Source organism: Bufo bufo, chromosome 5, assembly GCF_905171765.1.
Source record: "Bufo bufo chromosome 5, aBufBuf1.1, whole genome shotgun sequence".
Classification (NCBI taxonomy): Eukaryota; Metazoa; Chordata; class Amphibia; order Anura; family Bufonidae; genus Bufo; species Bufo bufo.
The window spans coordinates 251,495,360-251,512,914 of NC_053393.1; the positions used below are offsets into that span (position 1 = coordinate 251,495,360).

The 17,555-nt window shown below is 42.5% G+C and overlaps 1 protein-coding gene across 2 annotated transcripts in view; it reads left to right on the forward strand.

The window, feature by feature from the left end:
- Positions 1-17,555, forward strand: part of PKD1L1 (polycystin 1 like 1, transient receptor potential channel interacting) — a 492,422-nt gene that overhangs the window by 106,044 nt on the left and 368,823 nt on the right. For both annotated transcript variants that reach the window (XM_040432599.1, XM_040432598.1), the window contains exons 5-8: positions 5,128-5,286; positions 10,252-10,535; positions 11,300-11,353; positions 16,960-17,302. In XM_040432599.1, coding sequence (XP_040288533.1) covers positions 5,128-5,286; positions 10,252-10,535; positions 11,300-11,353; positions 16,960-17,302 — 840 coding nt within the window. The remainder of the gene's footprint in view (positions 1-5,127; positions 5,287-10,251; positions 10,536-11,299; positions 11,354-16,959; positions 17,303-17,555) is intronic.

The following is a 17,555-nucleotide window of genomic DNA, read 5'->3' on the forward strand; positions in this document are numbered from 1 at the left end:
ATCCTCCTCCTCCGCAGCTGTCTGCCTCCTGCTTGTCCCCTCAGTAGCCACACCTGAGGACAACAGGTTCCAGCATGCTTGCTGGCCACACCCTGAGGTCTCAGCACAGCTGGCGGGAATGACCCCTCCCCACTGAGGGGAGAGGCACACATTACATCCCCCACATCTCCATCAACTGGCATGTTATGTACATTATCAGTACCAACAGGGGTGGACATGGCATCACATTCTGAGGGATTGGACCTTGGGGTGTCAGTGCCTACGTACTTAGACACAAGCCGCCCCAAGTCCGTCCCCAGCAAAACACTGGCAGGGATATTTGAGGATACCCCCACCTCCCTTACTCCTCGACCTGCGCCCCAGTCCAAATAGACCTTGGCGACGGGCAGCGGCGGTTCTACTCCTCCTATCCCAGAGACAGTAAGGGATCTCCCGGGTAATAAATATTGTGGTGCCACTAGTTCAGGCCATACCAGAGTCATCTCAGTGCCGGTGTCTCTAAGTCCCATGGACATGGCCTGGTCCACGGTGACTGGTGAAAAAATTGTCAAGGGACCTCCCACCACACCCACCCACACACAACACAGTAGACGGTTTCTGGGTCTATGACTGGGACGGGTCCCTCAGGCGCTGGGGACAAAAGGCTTTGAAGTTTCCTGGCTGCTTACATAGGTGGCAAAGTCGGGGTTCCCCAACCGACGTGGAAAGTGAAGCAAAGGGCCAGTGCCCACTTGGGCCTAGGGGCAGGGGTAACAGGTGCAGCGTATGTCTTATCCCTTTTCCACTTGACAGGTTTCAGGGCCTCTGAAGTCCTGTTGTTGGTGTACTCATCAGCCAGGGCTGCTTTTGCGGAGGCCCCCTTTGGCTTCCAGTCATGGAGGTACTGCTGGAGGTCCTCCGGGCAATTCCACAAAAACTGCTCTGTGACAATGAGCTCCTTCAGCTGCTGGACGGTGGTGAGCTCCAATCCCGTGGTCCATTGGTCGACCGCTCTCAGCAAGGCCCACATGTGATCGGCCCAGCTCTGGGTAGGGCCCCACTGCAAACTCCAGAGCTTTTTCCGGTACGTCTCAGGGGTTAAGTTGTACTGCTGGACCAGAGTCTGCTTGATGTCCTCATAGCTCAGGATGGTCTCGCTGGGCAGGTACCTCCCTCCTGGCCCTGGCAGCCAAACAACTCACAAAACCCATTAGGGCCCATAGCTCCAGACCAGAAGGTCACAGGGAGAGGGTTCTGGAACCAACGGATCCGCATGGGTTCTGGCTACAGGTAAAGCCCAAACATGTACCATTACTAGGTTTCTGTGGGGAGATCTCTGTATCTCCCCTTTCTGGTACCCTACTACCAACCTACGACCAGGGGCAGGTCAGTCTTGGCCCCGGGGTCGCAGATATATAAATGACTTATGCCTGTGATGGACGGGCGATTCATAATTTTTTATAAATCGCCGATTCCATGATGTCTGAGGGATCTGATTGAACTGGATACTAGCTGAGACCCCCTGCAGGGAAGTTTTCCTGTAGGATCCGTTCTGTCTAAGTGGAGGTGTGAAATGTAAACAAGTGTGGCCTGCTAGTACACAGGACCCCTGCAGAGTTTGGTCCCTCTGCTATCTGGTTGCGCTTTGAAGCAAGGACCCCTGTGGAGTTTGATTTCCTCTACCCACTCCTGGAGCAAATGGCAGGGATGAAACCATAACTCCATATTCCTCACAGTTTCCACTCTAGGGGTACCTCAGGGTGTCTTCATAAGAGCCAATCCTGCAAAATCTGTCCTCCAAAAGCCCTATGGCGCGACTTCCTTTTTGAACCCTGCCATGCACCCATACATCATTTTTGAGCACATATGGGGTATTGCGTATTTGGGGGGAAATTGGTAACAAAATGTGGGGTGCATTTTGTCCTGTTACCCCTTGTGAAAGTGAAAAATGTGGGAGTAAAACAAGTTTGGGGTCACTTTTTAGGAGTTTCCACTCTAGGGGTACCTAAGGGTGTGTTCAATTGCAAGATGGCGCCTGTGAATTATTCCGGTGAAATCTGCCTTCCAGAAACCATTTGGTGCTCCTTTGCTTCTGACCCCTGTGGTACGCCCATATAGCAGTTAACAAGCACACATGGAGTATTGCTGTAATAAGGAGAAAATGAGCAATAAATTAGGGGGTGCATTTTCTCCAGTTCCCCCTTGTGAAAGTTAAAATTTGGGCCTAAAGTCAATTTCTGGAAGAAATTGTAATTTTTCATTTTCACAGCCAATTCCATGAATCACCTTGGAGGACAAAGTTCTCACTACACATCTTGAAATATTCATTGAGGGGTGTAGTTTCCGGAATGGGGTCACTTTTTGGGGGTTTCAACTCTAGGGGTACATCAGGGTGTCTTCATATGCGACATAGCTCCCAAAAGCCAGTCCTGCAAAATCTGTCCTCCTAAAGCCCTATGGCGCTACTTCCCTTTTAAACCCTGCCATGCACCCATACATCATTTTTGAGCACATATGGGGTGTTGGCGTATTCGGGGGGAAATGGGTAACAAAATGTGGGGTGCATTTTGTCCTGTTACCCCTTGTGAAAGTGAAAAATGTGAGCGTAAAGCAACTTTTTCGGGAAAAAATTGTAATGTTTTATTTTCAAAGCCAAGCGTTTCCTAATTACATGAATCTCCTGATGGGTCAAAGTACTCACTACACACCTTGAAATATTCCTTGGGGGGTGTAGTTTGCAGAATGGGGTGACTTCTTGGGGGTGTCTATTTTAGGGCCACCTCAGGGTGTCTTCATATACGTCATAGCTTCCAATTACCATACCAGCTAAATCTGCTTTCCAAAAGCCATATGGTGGTCCTTCCACTCTGAAGCCTGCTGTGCGCCCATTCAGTTTTTGAGCGCACATGGGGTGTTTCTGTAAACTACAGATTCAGGGTAATAGATTTTGAGTTTTGTTTGGCTGATGTGTTTCAGAAAAAAAATAGATTAAAATTTAAAATCTGCTAAAAAAAAAGAAGTGAAATTTTGAAATTTCATTACCATTTTCCTTTAATTCTCGTGGGGCACCTAAAGGGTTAACAAAGTTTGTAAAATCAGTTTTGAATAGCTTGAGGGGTGTAGTTTCTAAAATGGGGTGATTTCTGGGTGGTTTCTAATATGTAAGCAGCAGAAAATGACATCATAACTGAACTGGTCCTGAAAAAATTTGGTTTTGGAAATGTTCTTAAAAATTTAAAGATTTGCTTCTAAACTTCTAAGCATTCTAACATCCCAAAAAAAAAAAAAATGTCATTTTCAAAATGATCCAAACATGAAGTAGACATATGTGGAATGTAAAGTAATGACTATTTTTGGAGTTATTACTATCTATTATAGAAGCAGAGAAATTGAAATTTTTGGAAATTTGCTAATTTTTCCTAATTTTTAGTAAATTTTGTATTTTTTTTATAAAAAAAAGAAAATTTTTGGACTCATTTTTACCACTGTCATGAAGTACAATATGTGACTAGAAAACATTCTCAGAATGGCCTGTATAAGTAAAAGCGTTTTAAAGTTATTGTCACATAAAGTGACACATGTCAGATTTGCAAAAAATGGACTGGGCAGGAAGGTGAAAATTGGCCCGGGGTTGAAAGGGTTAGTATGTTTGTACACATTAGGCCTCAATGTATGGGCACCATCTTTGTGGCTGGTGCAGACGGATCCAGACCTATTCAACTTGAATGGGTCCGTGATCCGTCCACATCTCAAAAAAATAGAACATGAAGTGAATGGGTCCGCATTTGTAATGTGGTGCACAAACGGCCAGTGCCCGTACATTGCGGACCCTCTATTTGCAGGCCGCAATATGGGCACGGCCGGGCAATGGCCGTGTGCATGAGGCCTTAATGTGATTGTTGGCAGTCCATGTGTCCACAAAAAATCCACAGATGCATCTACTACTTTCATCCATGCCCCGGACTGCACACATCCATTGAATTCTATGGGTCCATGAAAATCACGGAGACAACACGGATGGCATCCATAGTGTGTCCGTTTTTCACAGAAGCAAGATAGAAAATGCTCATGAAATTAATTTTCATCTGTGCAACGTCCGTGGATTACAGATGATACAGGGAGTGTAAAAGTCTTCAAAGATATGTTCACGGATTATATAGGGATGTTTTAATTCACTCATGTCATGCTGACATGGAAGTGTGGACGAGGCCTAACATGAAGTACAATGTGTCACGAGAAAATCTCAGAATGGCTTGGATAAGTAAAGTATTCCAGAGTTATTACCACATAAAGTGACACATCAAACTTGCAAAAATAGGCCTGGGAATTAAGGTGAAAAGTGGCTTGGTACTGAAGGAATTAGTAATATGGTGATTTTTGCATGGGTGATGCCTATGATGTTTATTTTTTTTTTAAATGTTGATTTTGATTTTAATTTTGGAGAACGGGTGGGTGATTCAAATTTTTTAATTTTTAAAAATTTTATATTTTTCATTTTTTTTTACACTTTTTTAAAAAAAATACTTCCCCTAGGGAACTTGATCGAGCATATAACACAATATAAATGAACACGCCTTATAATGTGTATAGTTTCTGTATAGCCCATCAGTAGCTTTTACACCACAGGATTAGTATAATCTATGTCTCTGAGTACAGGGCCCCATAGACATATGTTGTTTATGTTGGTTTACTAATTAACTGTTTGCTTATTCTTACAATCATGTAATTTTTGTATTTATTTTTTGGTAATTTAATCACCTAGGGCTCATGCACACGAATGCGTGCTAGCCGTGCCTATGCTATATAGGCACCAGCCTTGTGCGCACCTTGGATCCGCAAGATACGGAGCAGAGACACGGAGTAGAAGGCCACGAAAGCACTATTGAAGCACTTCTGTGGCATTTCGGTCCATGCTTCCGCACGGCAAAATAATAGAACATGCTCTATTTTTTTGCAGTGCAAACGGATTGCGGACCCATTGGGTCTGCATCCATCAGGCAGGCCACACAGACGGTGACTGTGCTTTGGGGATGGCAATTTGTGTGCATGAGCCCTTAGTATTAGTTCTTTTGTTTTTGTGAAGGGTATAAAATCATACAGCATTGTTAGATTATTGGAATTGTGTTCTATTGTCTGCTTCATTTCTAGGTGTTCAGAATTTGAACATAGAAAATCTTACAACAGTTACAGTGACAGTGCATTGGTCTAAACATAATACAAGCTCCTGTGTTGCACATGTTGGACATAATGGGTATTTTGAAACTACTTTTAGTTTTATGTATTCAGATCCAGGAAAGCATTCAATTGGTAAGTGTAAATTTATTTGTTAAACAGTTTTGCTCCGTTTACCCTGTATTACCTTGCACCAGTGAAATAAGACATCAAGTATGTGGAATTTTAATTGCTACAGGTAGTATCACTGCATAAAACATAACTTTTTTTAATCCATCTAATAACTATTCAAAGCAAAACCCCCTAATAAAATTTAATTAATACATGAATAAATGAAACTCAAACAAAATGCCAACTGATTCCAAATACCAGATAATACACAGTAGTCACTCCACCACAGCCGCATTTACAATTAGGCACCAAGGGGCATGTGCCTAGGTCACCGCCCAGTGAGGAAGTTGGTGCCAGAGAGGTTTTTGTTTTTTATTTTTTTTTCTCACTCCCCCCTGCCAACCTGGTCACTGGGGGTTGGATGGGGGGATTTGCTATGGCGCTCTGCTAATGGCCGATAACAGAGAACAAAAGTGCCTTGTCAAACAGCTGATCAGCAGGGGCCCATGTTTCTGATTCCCCCAAAGATCAGATAATGATGACCTGAGAACAGATCATCAGTTAGGCCCCTTGCAGACGAGCGTGTGCAGATTAGGTTCGGATGAGTTGCAAATGCGTTCAGTGAAAAATGTGCGATTTCGCAAACAAAGTCATTCAGTTTTGTCTGCGATCACATTCAGTTGTTCAGTTTTTATCGCATGGGTACAATGCGATATAATGAGTTTTGCACACGCGTGATAAAAAACTGAATGTATACAAACAACATCTCTTAGCAACCATCCGTGAAAAACGCATCGCATCCGCACTTGCTTGCGGATGCAATGAGATTTTCACACAGCTCCATTCACTTCTATGGGGCCAGCTTTGCGTAAAAATCACAGCATGTTCTATATTTCACTAAACGCACAAGTGATGTGTGAAAACCAACGCACATGTACACAGCCCCATTGAAATGAATGGGTCCGGATTCCATGCGGCCGCAATGCGTTCGCATCTCGCATTGCATCCGCGCGGAATACTCGTGCATGTGAAAGAGCTGAAAAGGCCATTAAAATTGTCAGCTCTAGGTATTCCACCTATATTTGATAGGTAGGGGTCCAAAACCCAGCACCTCTGTGTCCAAAATTGGGTAACTTCTGGGAGGTTCAATTTGATATTTCACCCTAGAGCCTCTACAGTTGACAGCACAAGATTTGTAAATTACCACGTTGGGCTTCAAATGCGCATGCTGTTCATTTACTCCTGAGCTCCGTTGTATGTTAGGGCCACATGTAGGGTGATTCTAAAACCAGGAAGTACAGCATAATAATAAGAGGTCTTACTTTTTACTCTGGCATACACTGGACACAGCATATTGGGCACTGATATTTGGCATGCCTCTGTAAAAAATTGTATCTTTTTTTACTTTGCACAATCTGCTGTGAATTAATGTTTTCAAAACACCTGTGGGGTCAAAATGTTCAGTTCACCCCTGTACTATGAGGGGTGTGGTTTCTAAAACAGGGTCACTTCTTGGGGGTTTCTTTTGTTTATTTAACCTCAGAACCTTTGCAGTTGTGTATAAAGGTGTAGTTTCCAAAATGGGGTCACATTGTTTTCATCCTGTTACCCCTGGGCTAAAACTCTGGGCTAAAGCAAAAATATTTTTTTTTAATGTCATTTTTCATTTTCACAACCAAGTGTTTCTAATTTCTATGAAACACCTATGGGGGCCAGAGCACTCGCTAAAACCCCCCCACACACAATACATTTCTTGAAGGGTGTAGTTTCCAAAATAGCGTCACTTTTTAGGGGGTTCCCCTGTAGCGGTACCTCAGGGTCTTTTCAAATGCGTCCTGGCAGCTCAAAACCATTCTAGCAAAATCTGCCCTCCAAAAACCATATAGCACTTCTTCACTTCTGATCCCTGCTTTGTGCCCATACAGCAGTTTATGACCACATATAGTGTCTTGCCATGTCCAGGAGAAAATAAATAAATTGAGGGCTTATGCAACATTTTATTGGAAGAAATTCAGGTGCCATTTGGTTATCAACTAGTTGGTTTGCTTGATGTTGGGTTGTTTTGATGTGCACCCTGGGAAAACTATACAAACTGTCCTTTTGGTTTAACCCCTTCAGTACCGAGACAATTTTAATCTTAAATCCCAAATCGATTTTTGCAAATCTGACATGTGTCACTTTTTGTTGGAATAACTTTCGGAAGCTTTTTCTCATCCAAGCCATTCTGAGAATGTTTTCTAGTGACATATTGTACTTCATGTTAGTGATAAATTTGAGTAAATATATATTACCTTTATTTATAAACAAAAAAAAAAAAAATTAGAAACAATTTGGAAAAATTCACTATTTTCTAAATATGAATTTCTTCTTTTATGGCAGATAGTGATACCTCAAAAAATAGTTATTACTTTACATTTTCCATATGTCTACTTTATGTTGGCATCATTTTGTAAATGACGTTAGAAGGCTTAAAATTTTAGAAGCAATTTTTCACATTTTCAAGAACATTTTCTAAACCATTTTTTAAAGGACCAATTCAGTTATAAAGTTATATTGAGGGGATAGAAACCACTGATAAATGACCCCATTTTAGAAACAACACCCCTCAAATTATTCAAAACTGATGTTACAAACTTTGTTAACCCTTGAAGTATTCCACAAGAATTAAAAGAAATGTCGGGCTGCCTTCCCAGTCATCCCAGACACTAAACAGATATCGCATGTGCCGTGGTCCGTGCTAACCGCAGCACAAAAAGGGTTAATGCGCCAGCATCAGTGTTTTCACCAATGCCGGAGCATACAGCAGCGGCAGGCTAATGGGAGCAGCCGGACCCCTGCTGCTGATTGGGCGGGAGCAGCTCCTGCACCCGCCCGATCAACACGCCGTAGCTGTACGGAGCTGGGATTTAAGTCCAAGTCCCCAGCGCCGTATAGTTACGGCGCTGGTATCCTACGGGTTAAACAAGCTATTAATGATACCAATGGAGAGCACAGTTGTGAGTGAGTATGACAGTTATTGTTTTGAAAGAAAAGAGAGAATAAAAACAATATCTCCATTATAAAGTTATTCAAAACACATTCTCAGTCCCTATAGGTATTTATAATGCAGAGCTCATGCATAAAACCTTTAAATATTGCAAAATGTGGCATTATGATCTTTATAGTTCCTTGTATCTATGTATCTAATGCTCATTTAATTGTATCTTATATAGATGTCTTAATATCCACTTTTGAATGTTCGGTAATCTAGCGCTTCTGCGCTCAGGCTGGGACTTGTTGTTCTAATATGTTGTGAAGGAATTGTCCCACTTTGATTAAATGTTCAATAGTCTAGCGCTCCTGCGCTCAAGCCGGGACCTGAAAATAATGCCCTGCTATGTCCCGCTTCAGCCGATCAATTTGTAAGTTTTATAGTGTCTCGTTCTATGTTAGTACTGATTAGTTACTCACGAGACCCACAGCGCTGTGTCCGTGTTGCCGACTCGTCTCGGCTGTGCGTCTTTCTGTATTAGATGGTCTTCTCGCGCATGCGCCCTTGTGTTGCAGGGATACCAAAACATTGTTGGATCTCCACATGTGGATTAGTTTAAGCTGTTATCGTGCGACTTGTATTTTTTCAGGCCATATATACCAATATACCAGATGCATTTCAGAACAGTGACGTTTTTTCCTCAGTGGTAACAAATAATGGTTGTTCTAGGCACTTCTTTCCTCGGTATTTAAAGAGGACCTTTCACCTGGATAGCTTTAATCTAATTATTATCCTACCTTACAGCGCGGCCCCCACTGATGTCTTGGTACATTTTTATTTTTTTCTAAAGAACCCCCCGTTCGTCCGCTGTGGTCCCCGTATCTTTTGGCGCCTCATATGCTAATGAGGCGACTCGGTTACACTATGCATGGATTTCTCCTGGGCGCTGTTATCTTCTCCCTGGCTGCGAGCGCATCCAATCAGAGCGCCCCGCTCTTGGCCAGGAAGAAGGAGCTTAAGTTCACACGAGAATCGGAGCAGCGCCATATTCTCGCGAGAAGTCAGCAAGAAGGCCGGAGAATACCTAAGTAATGGGTGGAGTTGTGGGTGTGATTGGGAATTCCTTTTTGGTATGTATGACTGTATATAGACAGCTAATTAGATACTTACTTTCTTTCTTACCTCTCACCTGTATGTTCCCTTTGTCCCTGTCCTTTAGGGCTCATGCACATGAGCATATCCCGGCCGTTCCAGTATTCCTGCCTGAAAACAGCAGGTCCGCAGTATATATGCACCGGCCGTGTGCACAGCGTATCATGGTTGCAGACCCATTCACTTGAATAGGTCTGCAATCATGAAGATACCGAGCGGAAGGCCACAGAAGTACTCCAGTTCAGTCCATGTCTCCATGCAGACCAATCATGGACCCATTCAAATTGTGAATGGGTCTGCATCTGCCAGGCGCAGGCCACATGGACGGTGCTATGCATTGGGGACTGCAATTTGCTGTCCCCAATTCATGGCACAGGCAGCACTCGTTTCGTTCATGTTCATGAGCCCTTAGTCAGATAGTTAACCTTCCATTATAACTAAGCAGATTCTACCTCTTCAAATGTCACATTTGCAAAATTAGGCTCTGTCTGGAGGGTGAATACTTCTTTGTTTATGTATAGAGTATATTTGGAAAGTCTTCAGACCCTTTCTCCTTTCGAGGTTATTACCACATAAAGCTATACATGTCAGATTTTGAAAATGAGGCTGTGTTAGGAAGGCAGAGTGAAACAGGGAGCCTAAGCTGCAGGCCCGGCTCAGCCGGCCCATCACATTTGTCATAATCTGTGCCAGGAAACTGGCATGGATTGTAGTGGAGACCTACACCAGCTCCCTTATTAGTTTATATTTCCACTTTGTCGCATGAACCTCTAAATAATTGTGCCGAATCTGACTCCTGTGAACACGGGTTTAGACCACATCTTCTGAAGGACAGATATAACTTATCTTTGATTTTTACTTTGCAGAAGCACATGTCAACAATATTATTTCAGAACAAGGATGTGAAATAGATGTAGAAATACTCAACAAGGTACCATGGTCTTTGGGAATCAGAAGTATAGAAGAACCCCAGACTTCGTCCAGCACTAATGATTTAGGAGCAGTGAATTCTATAATGATTGCTTTTCAAAACACACCCCACCAGTTTCATGCTTTTGTGTTGTGTGGATCAGATCTGAATTTTCCTTGGCATTTTATGGATGACAATTACACATCCACACAAAATCAGACTGAAATATCTTGTGATGTGGTAAGTGATTTGAATTGAGGAGTAAGGTACCATCTGCTATATTATAATATATACAGTATTTCTTTCCCCATAACCCCCCCACCCACCACCACCACTACCACTAGTATAGCCAAACAGCTGCTGGCTTGGGGCCACCTGATAATACTGGATGCCAAGGAACTGCACTGTACATGACAACAGTCTTTCAGCAGGCAGAGGCAATATCATATGGTATTGCTGCATAAGTGGCCATATAGTGTCTGAGAAGCTGTAGCAATGAGAGGAGAACTCTGTGGCCCTGCAAGCCACACTAGTATTCAAGAAGGTCATTCCAAGCTGATTGGGTTTTTCACATTGTTAATGGCCACATAGTTTCACAGGTTACTGCACAGCCATTGTGATCCGTGTGCTATCTACATCCGTGTAGCTGTTCTGAAAATTATAGAATAGACTTGCTAGTTCTAGTAGGAAAATGTCCCATGGACATGGCCGGAATCCATATTTTGCGGATCCACTGTTTGCTGTATTGTTGTGTGCTTGAGGTCTTAGGGTGCAGATTGCTCAGATGCAGATTTGTCAGACAAGAACTTAGGGCAGTTTCTAGTTAATTTTGCTAACATGTTGCAAAATTAAAAAAGCACCCTACCCCCAGCAGCATTCACATATGAAAGTCTTTGTGCAAGGGTGCTGAACCAAATTTTTCAGTAACACTCCAGATAAATTTATTACCTAAACCTTTGTAATATAATAAATGTAAGATGTGTAATACTATGTATACTTTACAGAATGACACGTTTACAAATGAAGACGCACATGAAGAGAATGCAAATGTTTATATGGTAAGCAGAAAATAGTTCTCAATATTTAATACATTTTTTTAATTTCAAGAGTAAATGGAAATCAATTATACCCATACCTGTATTTGTTGTATATCAATCTGAATGATCATATGCAAATATATACTGGATGAAGTGGCCATGGTCAACATGTTTTACTGTGTTACAATTAAAAAATGACATACCGTATTTTTCTCCCTATAAGATGCACCTGCCCATAAGACGCACCTGGGTTTTTGAGGAGGAAAATAAGAAAAAATATATTTTGAACCAAAAGGTGTGCTTTTGGTGGATTTTGAACTACTGTAATGGTGGTCTGTGGATGACACTATTATGGGGGATCTGTGGATGGCACTGTTATGGGGGCATATGTGGATGGCACTGTTATGGGCGATCATTGTGGGGGCATCTGTGGATGGCACTGTTATGGGGGGCATCTGTGGATGACAGATATATAGCATCTTATGTGTCATCCACAGATCCCCCATAACAGTGTCCCTGTGTAGTGAATGGGGGCCGGCATCTGTTTTTTGTAATAGCAGCGGGGCCCAGTGCAGTCACTGTATTCTACTACACCGTGCCCCGCTCTCTGTAGTATATGGTAATCATATCTAACTTGTGAGTATTGTTTAAAGTATTCCAATCATCTTAAATCTAGCGCTGTACTACTTACAACTAATTTCTTGGCAGTCAGGAGGCCGGGCGGGCGCTCATAGCATAGCTCACTACGCTCACTGCGCCTGCGCCGCCTGCTTCATTCATAAAGTGGGCAGCGCAGGCGCAGTGAGCGTAGTGAGCTACGCTACGAGCGCCCGCCCGGCCTCCTGACTGCCAAGAAATTAGTTGTAAGTAGTACAGCGCTAGATTTAAGATGATTGGAATACTTTAAACAATACCCACAAGTTAGATATGATTACCGTATACTACAGAGAGCGGGGCCCATTGTAGTAGAATACAGTGACTGCACCGGGCCCCGCTGCCATTACAGAAACAGATGCCGGCCCCCAGCCCCTCTTCCCTCTCAGCATATTCACCGGATGGTCGCAGCATTTTCCCCATAAGACGCACTGCTATTTTCCCCCCACTTTTGGGGGGGGGGGGGGGGGACGTGCATCTTATAGGGCGAAAAATACGGTAAACGTTTTAAAGAGAACCTGTCACCACAAAATGCAATGTAATGTGAAACCACTAAATGCTCCATGCTATAGAGCAGGAGGAGCTGAGCAGATTCAGTAAAACCTGCATTTTATATTTGTAACCTTTTTAGGACACAGCCTTATTTAATTTTTAGATTTTCGTTTTTCCTTCTCCACCTTCCAGTAGCCATGATTTTTTTTTTAATTTTCTGCTCAAATAGCCATATGAGCGCTTGTTTTTTTTGTGGGATAGGTTGTACTTGTTAATGGCAGTGTGTATTTAACCATAGCTGGTATTGAAAAACAGGAAAAAATTATTTGTGTTGTGAAATTGGAAAAAATGGCATTCTGGGTTTTGTTTCTATGATGTTCACTGTGCGCTAAAAATGAAATGAATTATACAGCCTTTTTCTGTGGGTCAGTTTGATTACAGTGATATTGAATTTATAGAGTTTTTATTATGTTTTACTACTTTAAAAAAATAAAAACCTTTGAAAAAAACATTTAGTTTTTATTGCCTTAGGGCTCATGCACACGACCGTGTGCCCCCCGTGGCCATATTGCGGCCCGCATACAGTGGGTTTACAATACACGGGCACCGGCCGTGTGCATTCCGCATCACAGATCGCAGACCAAGAAAATGTATTTCTAAACAGTGCCTGCGTCTTATAAATGGCAGTCAGGGAGATCCAGCATGGCCAGACCCCGTGACTGCTTCCTTAATGATCCGGCAGAGGGCACATTCAGTGCTTTGCCTGATCAGAGAGAGAGCTGTGCATCTGTACTCACCTCTCTCTCCCTGCTGACACAGATCTGTATGATCAGTGGCAGCAGGAGAACACATTGGGAGTAAGGTCCTACAGCTGTACTGAAAGGCAATGAGGACTCCAAGTACCGTTTAAGGACCTTTGGTGATGTCATCAATGGGAGGAACCAGAACAGAAAAACCATATAGCTGGCACTGGGGCAGGCAAAGAGTTTTTATTAAAGATAAGCGTGTGTGTGTGTATATGTATATGTGTGTAGCAGTGCTGTATAGATGTAGCAGAGCTGCATGTATGTAGCAGTGCTGTATAGATGTAGCAGAGCTGCATGTATGTAGCAGAGCTGTATAGGTTTAGCAGAGCTGTATGTGTGAAACAGAACTGTATGTGTGTAGCAGACTAAAAGATGTAAGTCCCCAACCAGCTTTGCCGCACCCAATGACTGGCTTCAGCAGTAATGTGTTACCCCTGCATCATGTCACCCACGTGATGCATGGGTGCATCAATGAGAATGAGGTACTAAGTTCCGCCTCCCATTTTATCATAAATCCTGCTTTGTGCATTATACTGTACCTAGTGTAGACAAAATCCAGACACCAAACGATGCCCAGCTGGCTGAGACCCAATAAAAAGAAAAAAAAAAAAAAAAAAAATCTTATTGAATGAACTGGCAAAATACAGAATTTGGGATGGCACACTCCTTATGAAACTTCTCAAATGTCACATAAAGAGAACACTCAGATGGTAGAACCTTTTTCAACATTCCTTAACGTACAAGTTAGGCCCCTTTCACACGAGCGTGACGGATTAGGTCCGGGTGCGTTCAGTGAAACTCGCACTACTTTGCAAGCAAGTTTAGTCAGTTATATCTGCGATTGCGTTCAGTTGTTCAGTTTTTTCCGCGCGGGTGCAATGCGTTTTGATGCGTTTTTCACGCGCTTGATAAAAAACTGAAGGTTTACAAACAACATCTCTTAGCAACCATCAGTGAAAAACGCATTGCACCCGCACTTGCTTGCGGATGCAATGCTTTTTTCACGCAGCCCCATTCACTTCTATGGGGCCAGGGCTGCGTGAAAAACACAGAATATAGAACATGCTGCGATTTTCACGCAACGCAGAACTGATGCGTGAAAAACAACACTCATGTACACAAACCCATTGAAATGAATGGGTCAGGATTCAGTGCGGGTGCTATGCGTTAACGTCACGCATTGCACCCGCGCGGAAAACTCGCTCGTGTGAAAGGGGCCTTAGGTATATGGTACTTTCATGCAGTTAGGCCCCTTTCACACGAGCGAGTATTCCGCGCGGATGCGATGCGGGAGGTGAACGCATTGCACCCGCACTGAATACCAACCCATTCATTTCTATGTGGCTGTTCACAGGAGCTGTGATTTTCACGCATCACTTATGCGTTGCGTGAAAATCACAGCATGTTCTATATTATGCGTTTTTCACGCAACGCAGGCCCCATAGAAGTGAATGGGGTTGCGTGAAAATCGCAAGCATCCGCAAACAAGTGCGGATGCGGTGCGATTTTCACGCGCGGTTGCTAGGAGACGATCGGGATGGAGACCCGATCGTTATTATTTTCCCTTATAACATGGTTTTAAGGGAAAATAATAGCATTCTGGATACAGAATGCAAAGTAAAATAGCACTGGAGGGGTTAAAAAATAAATAAATAATAATTTAACTCACCTTATCCACTTGCTCGCGTAGCCCGGCATCTCCTTGTGTCTCCTTTGTTGAAGGACCTGTGGTGAGCATTAATTATAGTTCAAGGACCTGTGATGACGTCACTCCGGTCATCACATGGTACGTCACATGATCTTTTACCATGGTGATTCACCATGGTAAAAGATCATGTGACGTACCATGTGATGACCGGAGTGACGTCATCACAGGTCCTTGAACTATAATTAATGCTCACCACAGGTCCTTCAACAAAGGAGACACAAGGAGATGCCGGGCTACGCGAGCAAGTGGATAAGGTGAGTTTAATAATTTTTTATTTTTTTTTAACCCCTCCAGTGCTATTTTACTTTGCATTCTGTATTCAGAATGCTATTATTTTCCCTTATAACCATGTTATAAGGGAAAATAATACAATCCACAGAACACCGATCCCAAGCCCGAACTTCTGTGAAGAAGTTCGGGTTTGGGTACCAAACACGCACGATTTTTCTCACGCGAGTGCAAAACGCATTACAATGTTTTGCACTCGTGCGGAAAAATCGTGGGTGTTCCCGCAACGCACCCGCACATTTTTCCGCAACGCCCGTGTGAAAGAGGCCTTAGAAGAATTTCTGAAAACTGTGAAACATACATCCTACGCTGATATAAAATAGTTCCACGGGCAGTATAAGTGGCAGCTTGCAAAGTCTCCAGTGGGAATGTAGGGACAAACTTGTTGAGATATTGTGCTGCCAAAAAGGCCCTAAGTTGAGGATTCTTTAATAGAAGCTTCCTCAATAGAAATCCATTTTTGTGGATTTAGCTGGAGCCCACCACTCCTTCACCTGGTAAATAAGGCTTGCTCTATGATATCTTGCTATATCTGGCACTAATCCACCATTTCTAAGGGATGGAAACAATGAAGATCTATAAATCCTGGGTCTCAGATTGCCCCAGATAAATTGTAGCAAATTCGGCATTAGTCGTTAGGCTACTTTCACACTGGCGTTTTTGGGTCCGCTTGTGACATCCGTTTCAGGGCTCTCACAAGTGGCCAAAACAGATCAGTTCAGCCCCAATGCATTCTGAATAGATAAGGATCAGTTCAGAATGCATCAGTTTGGCTGTGTTTGGTCTCCATTCCGCTTGCAGCGGTTTGGTGTCCAACTGACAATATGGAGCCAAACGGATCCGTCCTGACTTACAATTTAAGTCAATGGGGACGGATCCGTTTTCATTGACGCAATATAGTGCAATTGAAAACGGATCTGTCCCCCATTGACTTTTTTTTTAAAGAATAATGCAAACGGATCCGTTATAAATGGATACAAGCGTTTGCATTATCGGTGTGAGATCCGTCTGTGCAGATACAAGACGGATCCGCACCGAACGCAGATGTGAAAGTAGACTTAGTGATACACTGACAGAATTTTTTATGCCAATAAAAACTTCCCCCTTTTCCATACTGCTGGAGAGTGATGCAATATAGGAAATAATTGATTTGAACATGGATTGTTAACTTACATACAGTTTTAACAATGTACAGTAAAACCAAGTAGACACAGAGTTAAGGGCTCATGCACACGACCATGTGTATTTTGCGGTCCGCAAAAAAACGGATCTGAAAAAACACAGATGACGTCCATGTGCATTCCGTATTTTGCGGAACAGAACAGCTGGCCCCTAATTGAACATTACTATGCTTGTCTGCAATGTGCACAATAATATGACATGTTCTATATTTTTGCGGAACGAACATACGGAATACACACGGAGTAACTTCAGTTTTATTGTGGACCCACTGAAATGAATGGTTCCGTATATGGTCCACAAAAAAAAAACGGAACGGACACGGAAAGAATATACGTTTGTGTGCATGAGCCCTAATACCATATTACTCAGTGTTTTATGGATCTCCACTATTGGTAATACATTACAAAAACTTCATTCGAATGTGACTGACCACTTACTAGCATTATACACATTATGTATTTATTCAACTTTGAAACAGTTTTATTCTCTTATTACAGACTACTGTTGGACAAATCACCATTACATTACCAGACGATGCCTCTATTACTCTTAAAACTTCCATTAAACTTACTCTTGAATCTGGAAGAACCCTGTATATAGAAATGTTAGTCAATGACAAGATCACTGTGCAAAACCTAATATGTTTCCCTGATAATGCTGTAAAGGCCCATAATTTTACAATGACTGGAGATCTTGAAGCACCAGTAATAATTTCACTTGAAGAGTCTAAACGATCTCTCCAGTTATATGCAACTGATGTTGATGAGCTGTATGCCTCCATAAATATATTACACCAACCCACGCTTGGAGAAGAGGTTATACTGGTTGCTAGAATAAACGGTAAGATAAGATGTAAACTATTTTTACTACTTTTATTTTTGTTATAATTCTTATTAAAAAAATTATATTCTAGAAAAAATAGAGCAGCCAATTGACAATATTGGACTCTTACATTTTTAAGTGGAATTAATGGAGTTGAAAAAACCCTTTTAATATACTTTTATCATTCTACAGCAAGAGAGTGTAAAAGTGCTGCCTCCACTGCACTATATAAAGACTCTCAGAGGCTACCTGTGGGTAGTGTACTTTTTGT